This window comes from Pelophylax lessonae, assembly GCF_965119305.1.
Source record: "Pelophylax lessonae genome assembly, chromosome: 12".
Taxonomy (NCBI): Eukaryota; Metazoa; Chordata; class Amphibia; order Anura; family Ranidae; genus Pelophylax; species Pelophylax lessonae.
Window position 1 is genome coordinate 191,312,031 of NC_138779.1, and position 13,997 is coordinate 191,326,027.

General features: G+C 44.9%; 1 protein-coding gene across 1 annotated transcript in view; it reads left to right on the top strand.

The window, feature by feature from the left end:
- The first annotated feature begins 306 nt into the window (after positions 1 to 306).
- LOC309568322 (uncharacterized protein) overlaps positions 307 to 13,997 on the top strand; it is a 73,603-nt gene continuing 59,912 nt past the window's right edge. Inside the window, exons 1-4 of the mRNA XM_082273985.1 lie at positions 307 to 455; positions 2,295 to 2,431; positions 5,896 to 5,983; positions 13,640 to 13,734. Of these exons, the coding sequence (XP_082130111.1) occupies positions 350 to 455; positions 2,295 to 2,431; positions 5,896 to 5,983; positions 13,640 to 13,734 (426 nt within the window). The 5' untranslated portion in view covers positions 307 to 349. The remainder of the gene's footprint in view (positions 456 to 2,294; positions 2,432 to 5,895; positions 5,984 to 13,639; positions 13,735 to 13,997) is intronic.

A 13,997-nucleotide genomic window follows, 5' to 3' on the forward strand; every position in this document is an offset into this window, starting at 1 on the left:
GGTGCAAACATAATTTGTCCTTACTATGAATTTACATAAGGGCCCACTGGAATTTCCTTCCCTCATACACGTAGACCTGAACACTGCTCACTTCTTCTGAACCTAATACACAGCAAGCATGTTTGTATTTAAGCATTCGTTTAAAGTAGAAGCCTAAAAACTGTTAATGCATAGGGGCCCCCCTGCTGACTTGTTGCTTTGACCTGTAAGGCCAAAGCACGGGTCCTCCTGATGGTTTTTGATGTATCCAATAAATCTGTCCAGTATTAAAGTATATGAGGTCCAATATATACTTACCATGTCTCAGCCTTATTGCTAATTTCATATTTTTGTTCTATTCCAGGTCACTATGTCTTACCCAATGACCACCCAGCCTCAGGCAATGCAGGGCTACTCTACCAGTAGCAGCCAATGGAACTCCGAAGTTATGGACTGCTGTGAAGACATGGGCATCTGTACGTATTAGAGATTTTACAATGTACCCAAAAGGCATATCGTGACTATTATTTCTTTCCCTGTAGTTTATAAATTAGTTTATAAATTGGGACATGGGAATGAACGCACCTGAAATGATCAGTGGGGGAAGCATAGTGCTTACATTCTAGCACACTGTAAAATTAAATTTGAAAACTAGAATACAATAATTCACACTGGCTTATTCATTTACAGTACGATAAATGTTTTTTTATGTAAACAACGTAGGCTATGTGGGACTTTAAGTAGACACCAGCAGGTAATGCCCAGCGTCTCCATCCCTGTATCAGAAAAAACAAAAGTTGAAAAGGATTAAAAGTGCATGGAAGGCAGCCAGCCCCCAGTCTGATGTACTCACCCTCCAGTCTGCCGCCAACCAAGTAGACATGTCTCATGATATAAATAAAGAACAGGGGTTTAGTTGACACGCATGTGTAAGCTGTAGGGCCTCTACATGGCACCCTGTGTTACCTGCAGTCCTAACACTTTCTAATTTGAGTGTCTCCACAATGGAAGCACATGGCTGCTAATTGATGGATAGGAGGCAGGTGGGAGGGAGCAGCCCAAACCTCCCCCAACCCACCCCCATCCGTGACTGGTCTAGTATATAAAAATTCTAATAGCGATGTTGTAGCGATGGTACAAACTGAAAAGGACCAGCTGAGAAGCATACACCTCCATCCCCTTGAAGGACGCAGTGTAAAACACAGATTGGGACTTTATATGAGGCATTGGCCTGTAAAGCACAGTGTCTCCATCCCTAATTTCATAAAATATTTGGGACTTTACATGAGACAAGCAGGTCATGCTATTGGTCTCCATCCCTGTATATGAAAAAACTGGGGTCAAATCAGACTGCATCCACCAAAAATGCACGAAAATCGCACGGTGGGACTTTAAATGAAGCACCAGCCTGTAGGCAAGGCGCCTCCATCCCTGGTTACATAAACAATGTAGGCTATGTGGGACTTTACGTGAGACACCAGCAGGTAATGCCCAGCGTCTCCATCCCTGTATCAGAAAAAACAAAAGTTGAAATGGATTAAAATAGGTGCATGGAAGCCAGCCAGCCCCCAGTCTGATGTACTCACCCTCCAGTCTGTCACCAACCAAGTAGACCTGTCTCATGATATAAATAAAGAACATGGGTTTAGTTGACACGCATTTGCAAACGCATGTGTAAGCTGCAGGGCCACTACACGGCACCCTTGAAGGCCGCCGGAGGGGGGGGGGGGACGTCCCCTCTCGCTCCTTGGAATGACAGCCGAGCAGCTTCTCAGCCGCATCAGTTGTCATTACAAGACAGCCAACCGTCGGCTATGGACACCGGTACCGGGGTGATGCCTCTAGCTGCAGGCATCACCCCAGTGCATGCACTTTCCCACAATATCGGTAAATCAAAAGGCCAATTCCGATACATCGGGGGAAAGTGCATATTGGCCCTCGATATATCGGCTTTGCCGATAATCGGTTGATCCCTACTATGAGGTGCCATTCCTTTTGAATGGTACCCCCGACTCACTGTTACAGCTGCACTGCAGTCCACCACAAAGCCCATGCCATGAGTTGCATTAAAAAAAGGTACTTTTTTTTTTCCCTGCATTAAAATTAAATTCCAGTTTGGGCATTAAAGTGAATCCCCTAGCAGCTACTAGTGGTATACTTTCCTGATCTCAGGTGCTGTCACCCACAGACTCGCTAATACAGCGCTGTGGTACTGCTCCTCTTCCAGGTTAAATGACATCCAGCATCCATCAACTCACTTTAAACATTTTTTTTTTTTATTTGTTTCATTAACCCAAAGCTCTTCTCTCTTTCAGGCCTTTGTGGAGCATTTGTCCCTTGCATTTTGGCATGCAAAGTAGCCTCACAGTACGGGGAGTGCTGCTGCTTGCCATTTTTAGGAGGTACCGTGATGGCCATGCGCACTGGCATAAGGGAGCGCTACCACATCCCGGTAAGGATTAGACTAAAGCATAACTGTTAAAAATATGTTCTTTAAAGATAATGTATAGTGTTTTGAACATATTTTTATAGTGGTTTTGTATTGATCTTCTGTATAAGTCAAGATTGAAAAATACAGTCCTTAAAGCCTAACTTAAAGCTGAACTCCATCCAAAAGGGGAAGCTTGTTCGCAGCCTCCATTGCTACATTTGGCACTTTTTTTGGGGGGGGTCCCTGGTTTAACAGGGACCCGCTCCTTCTTCTGGGTAAAATCGCCAATCAGCGACCTACGACATTTCCGGCTCTTCCTCCTCCCCCCATCAGCTTCAGGTGCAGGCACCGGCGTTGTAAGGGAAACCAGTAGTGAAGCACTCCATGCTTTAAAGTCGGGTTACTACTGCGCATGCCCTTTCTGAATGGTCCCGCCGTCTTCTGGGGCCTATGTGTGTCCCAGAAGGTATCTGGTATACGGCGGGACCATTCAGAAAGCGCATGCCCAGTAGGAACCCGGCTGTAAAGCATGGAGTGCTTCACTACTGGTTTCCCTTACAACGCCGGTGCCTGCACCTGAAACTGATTGACAAATCATCTCAGGGTGCCGACATCACAGGATCCCTGGACAGGTAAGTGTCCTTATATTAAAAGTCATCAGCTATATAGTATTTGTAGCTGCTGACTTTTTATTTTTATTTATTTATTTAGTTATTTTACAAAATGGAGCTCCTCTATAAGTTTTCCTCTCCAGCACTCTGATGTTCGAAAGTTACCTTGCTTCTTCCAGCTTTTACATCTTCGGCTCTCTTGATTGGCCAGTGCAGCATGACATTAACTCCTGCACAGGAGTTCATTATCCTAGCACCATACCGAGAATGCATTATGCATGAGTTATGCATGCACAGCTCCGTGCACATTTTAAAGAATACTGCATACAGGCAGGTACTTTTTTGCAATAAAAAAAAAAAAAAAAAATACATTTCGTGTCCCTTCTGCAAAAAGAGCCTGTCCTTTTTTTTTATACTTTTAGCTCCGATTTAAAGGTTAACAGTACTTTTTTACAATTTTTTTTTAACAATCTCATCCAATTTACTACAGTCAGTGCTCCCACTGGTTGACTGACAGTTGCTCTGATTATTTAGCAACTGATACTGGAATTTCCCGTACCTTCAACTGCCGTTTTTGGCGTGCGGACAGCTTGGCCCGTTACAAAAAGTGATTAAAAAAAAAAAGATCTACTGGCAGAATCAGCAGATAATGATAAAAATGTTAAGGGGAAAGGGAGAGCAAACACTGATGTGACATGTCACGCATGTATGTGTTTGTATACTGAAAATCCAGTCTTTATATATGCTCATATTTGTGAGTCTCTGGTAATATTGTAGATCTGCTCCATAATCTTGCTGCTTCCTCATCTTTACCAGCTGGGGATAAAGCTTTAAAAAAAAAACCTAAAAGTATAGAGGTGAACTAGCGCAGTAAATCCTTTAATAAAGTAGAATTATAGGCGAAACTCTTTTTTTCATTTTGGATAGAGCAAGGGAGGGTTGTAACCCCATCATATTTTTTTCGCCATCTGTCTCCCATTGCCGAGATTTCCCTTCCCTTCATGTCCCATGGCCAAACAGGAAGTGAGAGGAAATCCCTGCAAATTAAGAGAATTCATTGGGGACCCCCAGGACACCAGAACTACAGTAGTGTCCCCATTGGAAGACAACCCAAAATTTGAGATATTCTTTTAATTTTAATGATAATGGCAAACAGGACAAATGGAGAATCTCTTTAACCGCTTGCCGACCGCCGCAGGTACATATACTGCGGCGGTCAGCCCCGGCCAGGCAAAGTGACGTACCGGTACGTCACTAGCCTGTGAGCCAATAGGGGGCGAGCGCGCGTCGCCGGAGGCGCGCTCCCGCTCGTTCACGGACACCTGCGCCGAGTGACCGGCGGACCCGATGTCTGCCGGTCACTCGCGATCGTCCGCTGTGAAGGGAGAAAGGCAGGCAGCTAATGTAAACAAAGCCGCCTGTCATTCTCCCCTGTGTAACAGCAGAGATCTAACGGACCTGCTATGTAGGACTGTAGATCTCTGCTGTTACATGTAAAGCCACATCCCTGCACAGTTAGAAACACGCCCCTAGGGACACACTTAACCCCTCCTTCTCCAATAAAGTTAACCCCTTCCCTGCCAGTGTCATTTTTACAGTAACAGTGCATATGTATAGCACTGATTACTGTAGTAATGTCACTGGTAACCCCAAAAGTGTCAAAAATGTCAGTCAAGGGTCCGATCTGTCCGCCGCAATGTCGCAGTCCCGCAATAAAAAACCGCAGATCGCCGCCATTACTCGTTAAAAAAAAAAAAAAATGACATAAATTTCCCGTGGTTAGTAGCTGCGATAACTTTTGCGCAAACCAATCAAAATACGCTTATTGTGATTTTTTTTTACCAAACATATGTAGCAGAAAACAAATTGGCCAAAAATGTTAAAAAATTTTGATTTTTACATTTTTTTGGGGGGAATTTCATATAAAAAAAATTGAAAAATATTGTTATTTTTGCAAAATTGTCGCTCTTTTTTTGTTTATAGCGCATGATCAAAAAATCGCACAGGTGATCAAATACCAGCAAAAGAAAGCTCTATTTGTGGGAAAAAAAGGACGCCAAATTCGTTTAGGTACAGCGTCGCACGACTGCGCAATTGTCCGTTAAAGTCACGCAGTGCCGAATCGCAAAATAGGGCCTGGTCAGGAAGGGGGTAAAATCTTCCGGGGCTTAAGTGGTTAACAGGGAGCAATAAAATCGAATAGGGGTTCTAATCCCACACCACTCCAATGTTTTGCCTTTAGTTATACTTTAGGAGCAAATGGACTACTCTAAAAATACTTGAACTCCACATATAGGAGATCAAAGGACCTTTAATGCTGAATGTCAGGATAAGCAAATTCTGTCTAAATACAAGACATGTGTATATAGTTTCTGGTATCTTGGTGTGTTTTATGTATTTCCTTTAGATATGCGCAGTATGCAGTATAGAAAAATTCTTTGTGCTGGAGTTTCCTGTAGTAAAGACCAGCTATCACTGCTTTCTCTCCTTGTGCAGGGTGACTGGTCTTGACTCCGCCCACTTCTGTAGTTTTCTACAGGAAGCCTGTAGTTGGTGGATCTGCTGGACCCCTCCCATAGCTCTGCTTTCTGCACAGGCTATGTAGAGCTCAGTGATGTGTTAGCAGTGATAGTGGTGCTACTTTTACAATGTAATAGCCAGGTTTCCAAAGGCATTTGGTGCACACAAGATAGATTTTTTTATAATTTTGTGGTGAGCTTTTGTGCTCAGAGTTCAGTTTTCTTATTTCTTCATAGGTCTATATTTTATTCTATTATATTATTATTTATTTTATTTTATATTTTACATTTATTTATTTATATTTTTTCAAAAATAGTCTGTGATGTCTAAGTTATCTCTGTCTTTGTCCTACAGGGAAGTATCTGCAATGACTGCGTGTGCCTCACATTCTGCGGACCGTGCACCCTCTGTCAGATGGCACGTGAGCTGAATGCCAGGAATTGCTGAGCCGGAATAGCATGATGGTGTCATGGCGGGCATCCATGGACTGTTTTTAACTTTGAGAGAACCTGAAAAACACTGAAATCTCATTGAAGGAGGAGAGGTTTCCACATTTCTCACCCTTGAACTCTCTTCCCAACCAACATCTGGCAACGCTACAAGAAGAACTGTGATCCGCACGGACACTACATTTGTCTGTTAAAATTGTGAAAACATTTAGAGCTTGTAGTTGAAACTGGATTTTTAATTGTATAATTTTTTTCCCCCCACATAAATGGTAGTTCCAATATTTTATGCTTTGATGTGTACCTTTTTAGTACCCCCTGGCTTTTTATGGCAGTCTGAGAATACCACACTATATTATACCCGGGGAACTTTACTGCACATATCATTAAGGTGTCCCATTCACTTTCACCAATCAATGAGCCTCAATGCATTGAAAAAAATGTGCTTGTATTGTTTTTCGGATTGCAGCACAATGCATCGGGCATCTGGACCATTCGCTATAGCACAGGTGCATTTATTTATTTATTTATTTTTTAGTGTATATGTGCATTAAATGAATACAAATGCCTAAGACTCGGTTCACACTACGGCGATCCGACTTAGGGGGCGACCTGTGAAGTCGCGTGCACCGCGACTTCGGCACGGACTTCATAAAATGAATGTCTATGCAAGTCGCTCCAAGTCGCCCCGAAGTAGTACAAGACCCTTTTTCTAAGTTGAAGCGACTTGTGTCGCTCCTATTAGAACCGTTCCTGTACTACACTATGGGACGCGACGGTGCGTGACTTGTCAGGCTGATCAAGTCGCCTGACAAGTCGTACCAGTGTGAATGGAGACTTAATATAATGCATTGCGTTAATACAGATGTTAACGCACACTGAAAAGTGTGAACAAACTTCAGACCAGTCCACCAGCCCCTTTCAAGGCATGCACTCGTTTGCAGCTGCATTTTTAAGTGATCAATCAATTCCTAAGAAAAATACATTGTGTAACACCTTATAGCTTTGTAATGGTATTTAGGCAAAACTGGAAAATCTGGTTGGGATATTTTTTCAGTAGAAATCTAAAAATCGGAATATGTGGTTCAAGCTGTTGGCATTCACAGCATGCTTGAATAATATTTTTAATGGCGTTGATCTTCAAAAGGGTATTAAATAAAAGGCAATAGCCAACAGTGACACCATTTCACTGCTTTGTTAATAACAAATGTAACCAAAAATAGTTCCTAACACTAGGTTCATGTCTATGCGACTGTGGTTGATGCATTTTTCCAGCGCATTTTGCGTTTTTAAACCCGTTTTTGATGCATTTTTGCATGCAGTTTTCACTTTTTTTTTCTCTCTCTTCAACAAACTGTGAATAGCTGGTTGTTCAGGAGTGGGCCAGGAAGTCAGCCGCCGTGTGCTTTACAACCGATGAGTCATCAGCTGTCAGCGGGATTCCCCGCTGACAACCGATGAGTCATCAGCTGTCAGCGGGATTCCCCGCTGACTGCTGAATGTAAAAAAAAAAAAAATTGCCGGCAATAAAAAAATTGGAAAAAAGCGTGGGGTCCCCCCTAATCCATATCAGGTGACAGCTGATGACTCATCAGTTGTTAAGGATGCAGCAGCCGCCTTCCCGGCTCGCTCCTTAGCAACCAGCTATACACAGTTATGGAGAAAAGTCCACCAGCCCCTTTCAAAAGCTGCAATGTATGGCACTCTCTTGCTGCTGCATTTTAATGCCATGAATCTGATTCCTAAGAAAAATAAATTGTGTGTAACATTTTCTGGCTTTGTAATGGTATTTAGACAAAACTGGAAAATCTGGTTGTGATATTTTTTGAACCAGAAATATAATAAATGGATATATGGTTCAAGCTGTTTATATATATATATATATTATATATATACAGAATATATATATAATATATATATACAGAATATATAGTATACCTGAACATTATTTTAGATGGAGTTGATCTTCAAAAGGGTAATACGTAAAAGGCAATAGCCAACAGTGACTTCAGATTTCATTTCATTGCTTTGTCTACACTAAACTAAACCAAAATTAGTTCCAAAGGGTAACTGTTCAAAAAGTGCGCCCAATGGTGTAGTGCCTGTTATGTAAAAAACAAAATCAAATTTTAGCAGTTTTTCTGGATATTATGAGATCCTTCCTTTCAGCCACTTTCATGTAAGTGGCCCATAGGTATTAATTAATATTTTACACTAGAAATAATTATTGCAGCACATAATGAAAATACGGTGTTGCCCATTGCAACAATTCAGATGCGTCCCTCGGTCTTATTCACTAGGAAAAAGAAAAGCCCCATTCTGCTTGCTATGGACAACATCGTTGATTTACATTTTTGTGTATAAGCTTTTCATAACTACAACTGCTTTTCCTAACAACTGTAAGAATATTTAATTTTCCTTTATCTGCATGCATGTATCTCTATTTTTTTAAGAGCAAAATAAAATTAATATTATTACAAATGTTCCTGGTGTAGAATCTATTTTCTAGTGTCTTGCTATCTATGGGACTAGTCAGGTCCACACCAACCATCAGTAAATTGATCAATAAGCAAATGTTCCTGGTGTATAACTTATTTTCCATTATCTTGCCATCTATAGGACTTGTCAGGTCCACCCCAACCATTAATAAATTGGACATAAATCATTAAAATCCTGTAAGTTTTGACTTGTTCATAAAACTTCAAAAAGCACAAACATGCCCAGTACTTCTGCTATGGTGGACTTTTTCAGGCACTTCTTTTTATATGGTGACAACTAGGGATTGACCGATTATCACCAAGGCCGATATGCACTTTCCCCGATATATCGATATCGGCCCCGGAACTGGCTGATATTGCCGATATTTTTGTGACATCATTCTGCCTTCTTAGGCCGCCTCCCTCGCCTTGGACAACCTCATCTGGAGTCGGGACTAGTCTCACGGGAGTGTATCACAGCCATACACCCACCCACAGCAGCCCGGTGCCAGCCAGCCACCCACATCCACAGGCCCTGTACCAGCAATCCACAGGCCCTGTATAAGCCAGCCACAGGCACTGTACCAGCGAGCCAGCCAGCCACAGGCACTGTACCAGCGAGCCAGCCAGTCACAGGCACTGTACCAGCGAGCCAGCCAGTCACAGGCACTGTACCAGCGAGCCAGCCACAGGCACTGTACCAGCCAGTCACAGGCACTGTACCAGCGAGCCAGCCAGCCACAGGTACTGTACCAGCGAGCCAGCCAGCCAGCCACAGGCACTGTACCAGCCAGCCACAGGCCCTGTGCCAGCCACCCACCCATCACAGGGTGCCAGACAGCCATGCACCCACCACAGGGTGCCAGACAGCCAGCCGCCCACAGGCCCTGTACCAGCCAGCCACCCACAGCCCCTGTGCCAGCCACCCACCTACCACAGGGTGCCAGCCAGCCAGCCACCCACCACAATGTGCCAGACAGCCAACCATCCACCACAGGGTGCCAGCCAGCCAGCCACCCACCACAATGTGCCAGACAGCCAACCATCCACCACAGGGTGCCAGCCAGCCACCCATCACAGGGTGCCAGACAGCCATCCACCCACCACAGGGTGCCAACAAGCCAGCTGTTAAGCATTAAACAAAAATTAACATGTTTAGTACCAGATTTGTGTCAAAAATGGTCTTTATTTTTCAAAACTTTAAATGTCCAAAATATCGGCTGATACCGATACGCTGTGACCAATATATCGGTATAGGCCATACAGTATTCCAATGGAGAGTACAAGTGCCCATTTTAACACACAATATAAAGGCATGGTACACTGTCATCATTAGGAGACCCAGCCCAAGAAATGTAGTGCATACAGACAGCAAAAAGCTGCAGATCAGCAACACTGAGATGCAACAAAGGATGGGGAGTGGTGTGAAAATGTTCACATGTATCCAGTATTTTGGTGACTGCATTGGTTTCTTTTTTTTTTTTTCTCAGACCACCTGTCCTAGGGTGACAATGCTCAATCATTTATCTATGTTACCTGGGACAGGACTACAATCACCTCCTCTTCTCCATAACTTAGAGGGGGGTGGTTCTGCAGTCCCCAGAGATAACTGGGAGGAATTCTAACTTATAGGTCAGCAGAGGCAGAATATACAGGACATTATCAACTCACTAGATGGCTGGCAGGATCAACAAGTAATTTTTTCCTGCACATATGAAATTGATATAACAAAAATCTTTAATGGTCTAATAAACTGACCTATTGGAGGTAATGTAAGATACGTTCACTTTTTTTTTTTTTTTTTTTTTTTTTTTTTTTTTATTGAAGGTCGATAAACAATACATCAGAAACAGTTAAAACAGGGATGTACAACAAACAGTCAGATCCAATCAAAGAGACTCTGACCCCGAGAATGAATGCAATAGGTTGGCATCGACACTTCATTTCACATTTTGCACCGTATACTGATCCCACTTGGGGGAATAAGAGAGCATAGAGTAAAACATCCAAAAAAAAAAAAAATAGAGTAGTGTGAGGGAGGGGGGGGGGGGGAAGAAGGAAGAGGAGAAGAGAGAGAAAGAGAGAGAGGGAGAGAGAGAGAGAGCGAGGGGGGGGAGGGTGGAGGTAAGGGAGAGGGGATGAAGTATAAGGGAGGGGGAAGGTAGTGGAGAGGAAAGAGTAAACAGGGTGGGGGGGGAGAGGGAGAAAGAGCTGTTGCAGAGCGATACCATATCACATTTGCGGATGTGTCAGGGTACGACATCCAAAGATGTAGAGGACACAGCTTTGAGACCCAGAATGCAATTTGCAAAGATTAAACATTATGACCCTTATCAAAGTACGTATCGGGTGTCTATATGTCGGAGCCCGACGCTCCAGAGCTCATAGGAACGCTAAGGGGAGGCAGAGTCAGTGAGGAGGGTGAAGCGGAGGAGCCAGTAGCCAGGAGATAGGCAGACCATTTTCGGTGGAATCGAGAGTGATAGAGAATCCTTAGTTGGTGCAAGTCCATCAAGTCTCTCCGTAGAAGCACTTGTAGTTCCCCCCTGACTTCAGTGATAGAGGGAGGGTCCTTAGATGTCCAATGCTTTAAAATGCTCCTTCTGGCTATCATCAAACAACTCAGGAGCCAGGGTTTGTGGTGCTGCAGGAGTTTTCTCTGAGGCTTGGGCAGGAGGGGAAGAGTGCCCTGAATGTCTCCAAAGAGAAGTAGGTATACGTCCTTTGGCAGAGATAGGTCCAGAGTGCAATTGATAAGGACCAAGACCCTGTCCCAGAAAAGAGAAACCGTTGGGCATAGCCAGAATTTGTGAAGAAGGGATGGCAAATGTTGGTTACAGAGAGGACAGAGAGACTTGGTCGGGTCCGGGGACCACCGGAGGCATGGTATATACGCCCCATGTATGATTTTAAGTTGTTGCTCCCTCCAGAATTCATTATGCACAAAGAGGCATGTGTCGTTGTACCCTTTTAGAATTCGGTTGTGGGCTGATTGTGAGGAGAGAATTGTATCCCATCGTGTAGCAACCTGTGAGGCTACATGGTCGTATAGTTCCAGACATAATGAGGGGTAAATGTGTGAAATTTTGTGGGCTCCCCGCTTCACCCAAGAGTCTATAATGGATGACTGAAAGCGGGCTGTGGCCAGGGTACCTAAGGAATGAATGAAGCTGACACATTGTTGCACATATAGATAATGGCCCCTAGGTAAATCATACGTCCGACAGATATCTGAGAAGGGCAGAGGGAGGCCAGAACTAGAGTCATACAGCTGGGAAAATGTTTTAAGACCTCTGTCTGCCCACAGATCAAACACCCGGCCCTGCTGCCCCTGCGGAAAAAGAGGATGTTTTTGAATAGGCAGGAAGCCGGAGACCCTGTGAGGGGTCCCAAGCCTCCTGCGTACCTCCCTCCAGGCTATGACAGTATCTCTTAACAGGAGGTTAGAACGCAAGCCCGGAGGGATGTCTCCATGTCTACAGTGCAGCAGGGCCGTTAAGTCATAGGGCCGCACCATTTGCATTTCCAGATCATAATTCGTATATCTAGAGCTACCCGAAATCCAGTCTAAAGCACCCCGAAAGAGGCAAGAAAGGTTGTACATCCGTATGTCTGGTAGACCTACCCCTCCCTTCCATTTCGGAAGGTATAACTTGCGCAGTGCGATTCGGGAGCGTCTGCCCTGCCAGATAAATACGGAGAGGGCACGGTTAAGGCGTTGAATATCTTTGTGTTTCAGTAGGATAGGTAACGTCTGTAAGGGATACAACAGTTTTGGAAAACTAGACATTTTAAATAAATGGCACCTACCCCTGAATGATAGGGGCAGCGACCGCCAGTTTTGCATTTCAGCTATAATTTTATCCACTACAGGGGTAATGTTTAGAGAGTAGAGGGAGGAAGGATGTCTCCCCACTCGGATGCCTAGATACGTGATGTGGGATCGAACTATAGAGAATGTGGAGCAGGACGCCCAATGCGGCCGGTGAGGGGAGCGCAGGGGTAGCACTTCGCTTTTAGAGAAATTTATACGTAATCCTGTGCATGAACGGAAATTAGCAAAAAGTGATTGGATCAGCGGTAAGTCATGCGCGGGGTCAGCTGTAAAAATAAGTACATCGTCGGCAAAAAGCGCAGTTCGCAATTGCTGTGTACCCACCGGAATGCCGCGTAAGTCAGGGTGAAAGGTCAATGTTCTGGAGAGGGGTTCGATGGCCATGTTAAAAAGGAGGGGGGAGAGAGGGCAGCCCTGTCTGGTGCCTTTATGGAGTTGGAAAGCCACCGAGGTGAGGCCGGCCACCACCACTTGTGCCATAGGGGTCCGGTACATTTCCCGGATTAAGTGAAGGAAAGCACCAGAAAAGCCAAATCTGGTGAGGACCATATCCAGCCAGCAGAAGCTGACATTATCAAAAGCTTTCTCAGCATCTAATGTGACAATGGCAGCATCCGCGACCGGATCGGCCCCCGCGTATTCCAAGGCTGCAATCACCTTTCTAAGGTTGGAAGTGGCCGACCTCCCCTGGGTGAAACCCGATTGGGCAGGATGAATCAAGGACGGTAAAATAGAAGCTAGTCTGTTCGCCACCATCTTTGACAAGAGTTTGGCGTCCAGATTTAGCAGCGATATAGGCCTGTATGATCCAGGGTTGGTAGGATCTTTCCCTCGCTTATAAATCAATTTTATGTAGGCCTGGTACCCGGTGGGCATGTACTTGCCTCCCTGGTAGATCGAGTTGTATAGATCAAGGAGGGACGGGGCCAGCGGTTCCAATGCCAGTCTGTAGAATTCCGAGGTGTACCCGTCCGGACCCGGCGCTTTACCCGGCGAGAGGGACTTGATAGCCGCAGTAAGTTCCTCCAGGGAGAAGGGAGCATTCAAGGAGACTAGTTGGTCGGCCGTGATTGAGGGGAGCGTAACCGAGTCGAGTAAGGCTTCCGCTTTCGTGACATCAATGGGGTCAGGGCCATAAAGAGACGTGTAAAAGTGTTCGAAGGTGTTCAGTATATCTTTCGGTGTGTGTACTACCGTCCCCTGCGCAGTTTTCAATGCAGTGACTACTGTGGGGGTGAAGGGTGGTCTACATAGCGTCGCTAAAAGCTTACCCGGCTTATTGCCATATTTGTGAAATCGCCAATCTTGAAAATGGGTATACATGGTTTCCTGTGCCTCAGCCCACGTCTCGAAGTCAGATTTGGCTTTGGACCAGCGGTCCCTGTTCGCCGCTGTGTTAGAACCATTGAGAAGCCGTTGTGCCTCTCGTAGAGAGGTACTGGCCGCTGTATATGCTGCAGTAACTTTTCGCTTGTGGGCCGCGGCATAGGAAATGATGCGCCCCCTGAGTACCGCCTTGCCCGTCTCCCACAGAAGTACGGGAGAACAGTCTGGTGAGGAGTTAGTAGATAGGAAGTCCGCCCAGGTATCTCTAATGAGCTTTTGAAGCCCGGCATCTCTAGCCAAATAAGCTGGGAAACGCCATGGGGATTTGGTAGCGGAAGGGGCCATATTTGACAATTCTACCGATATAGGGGC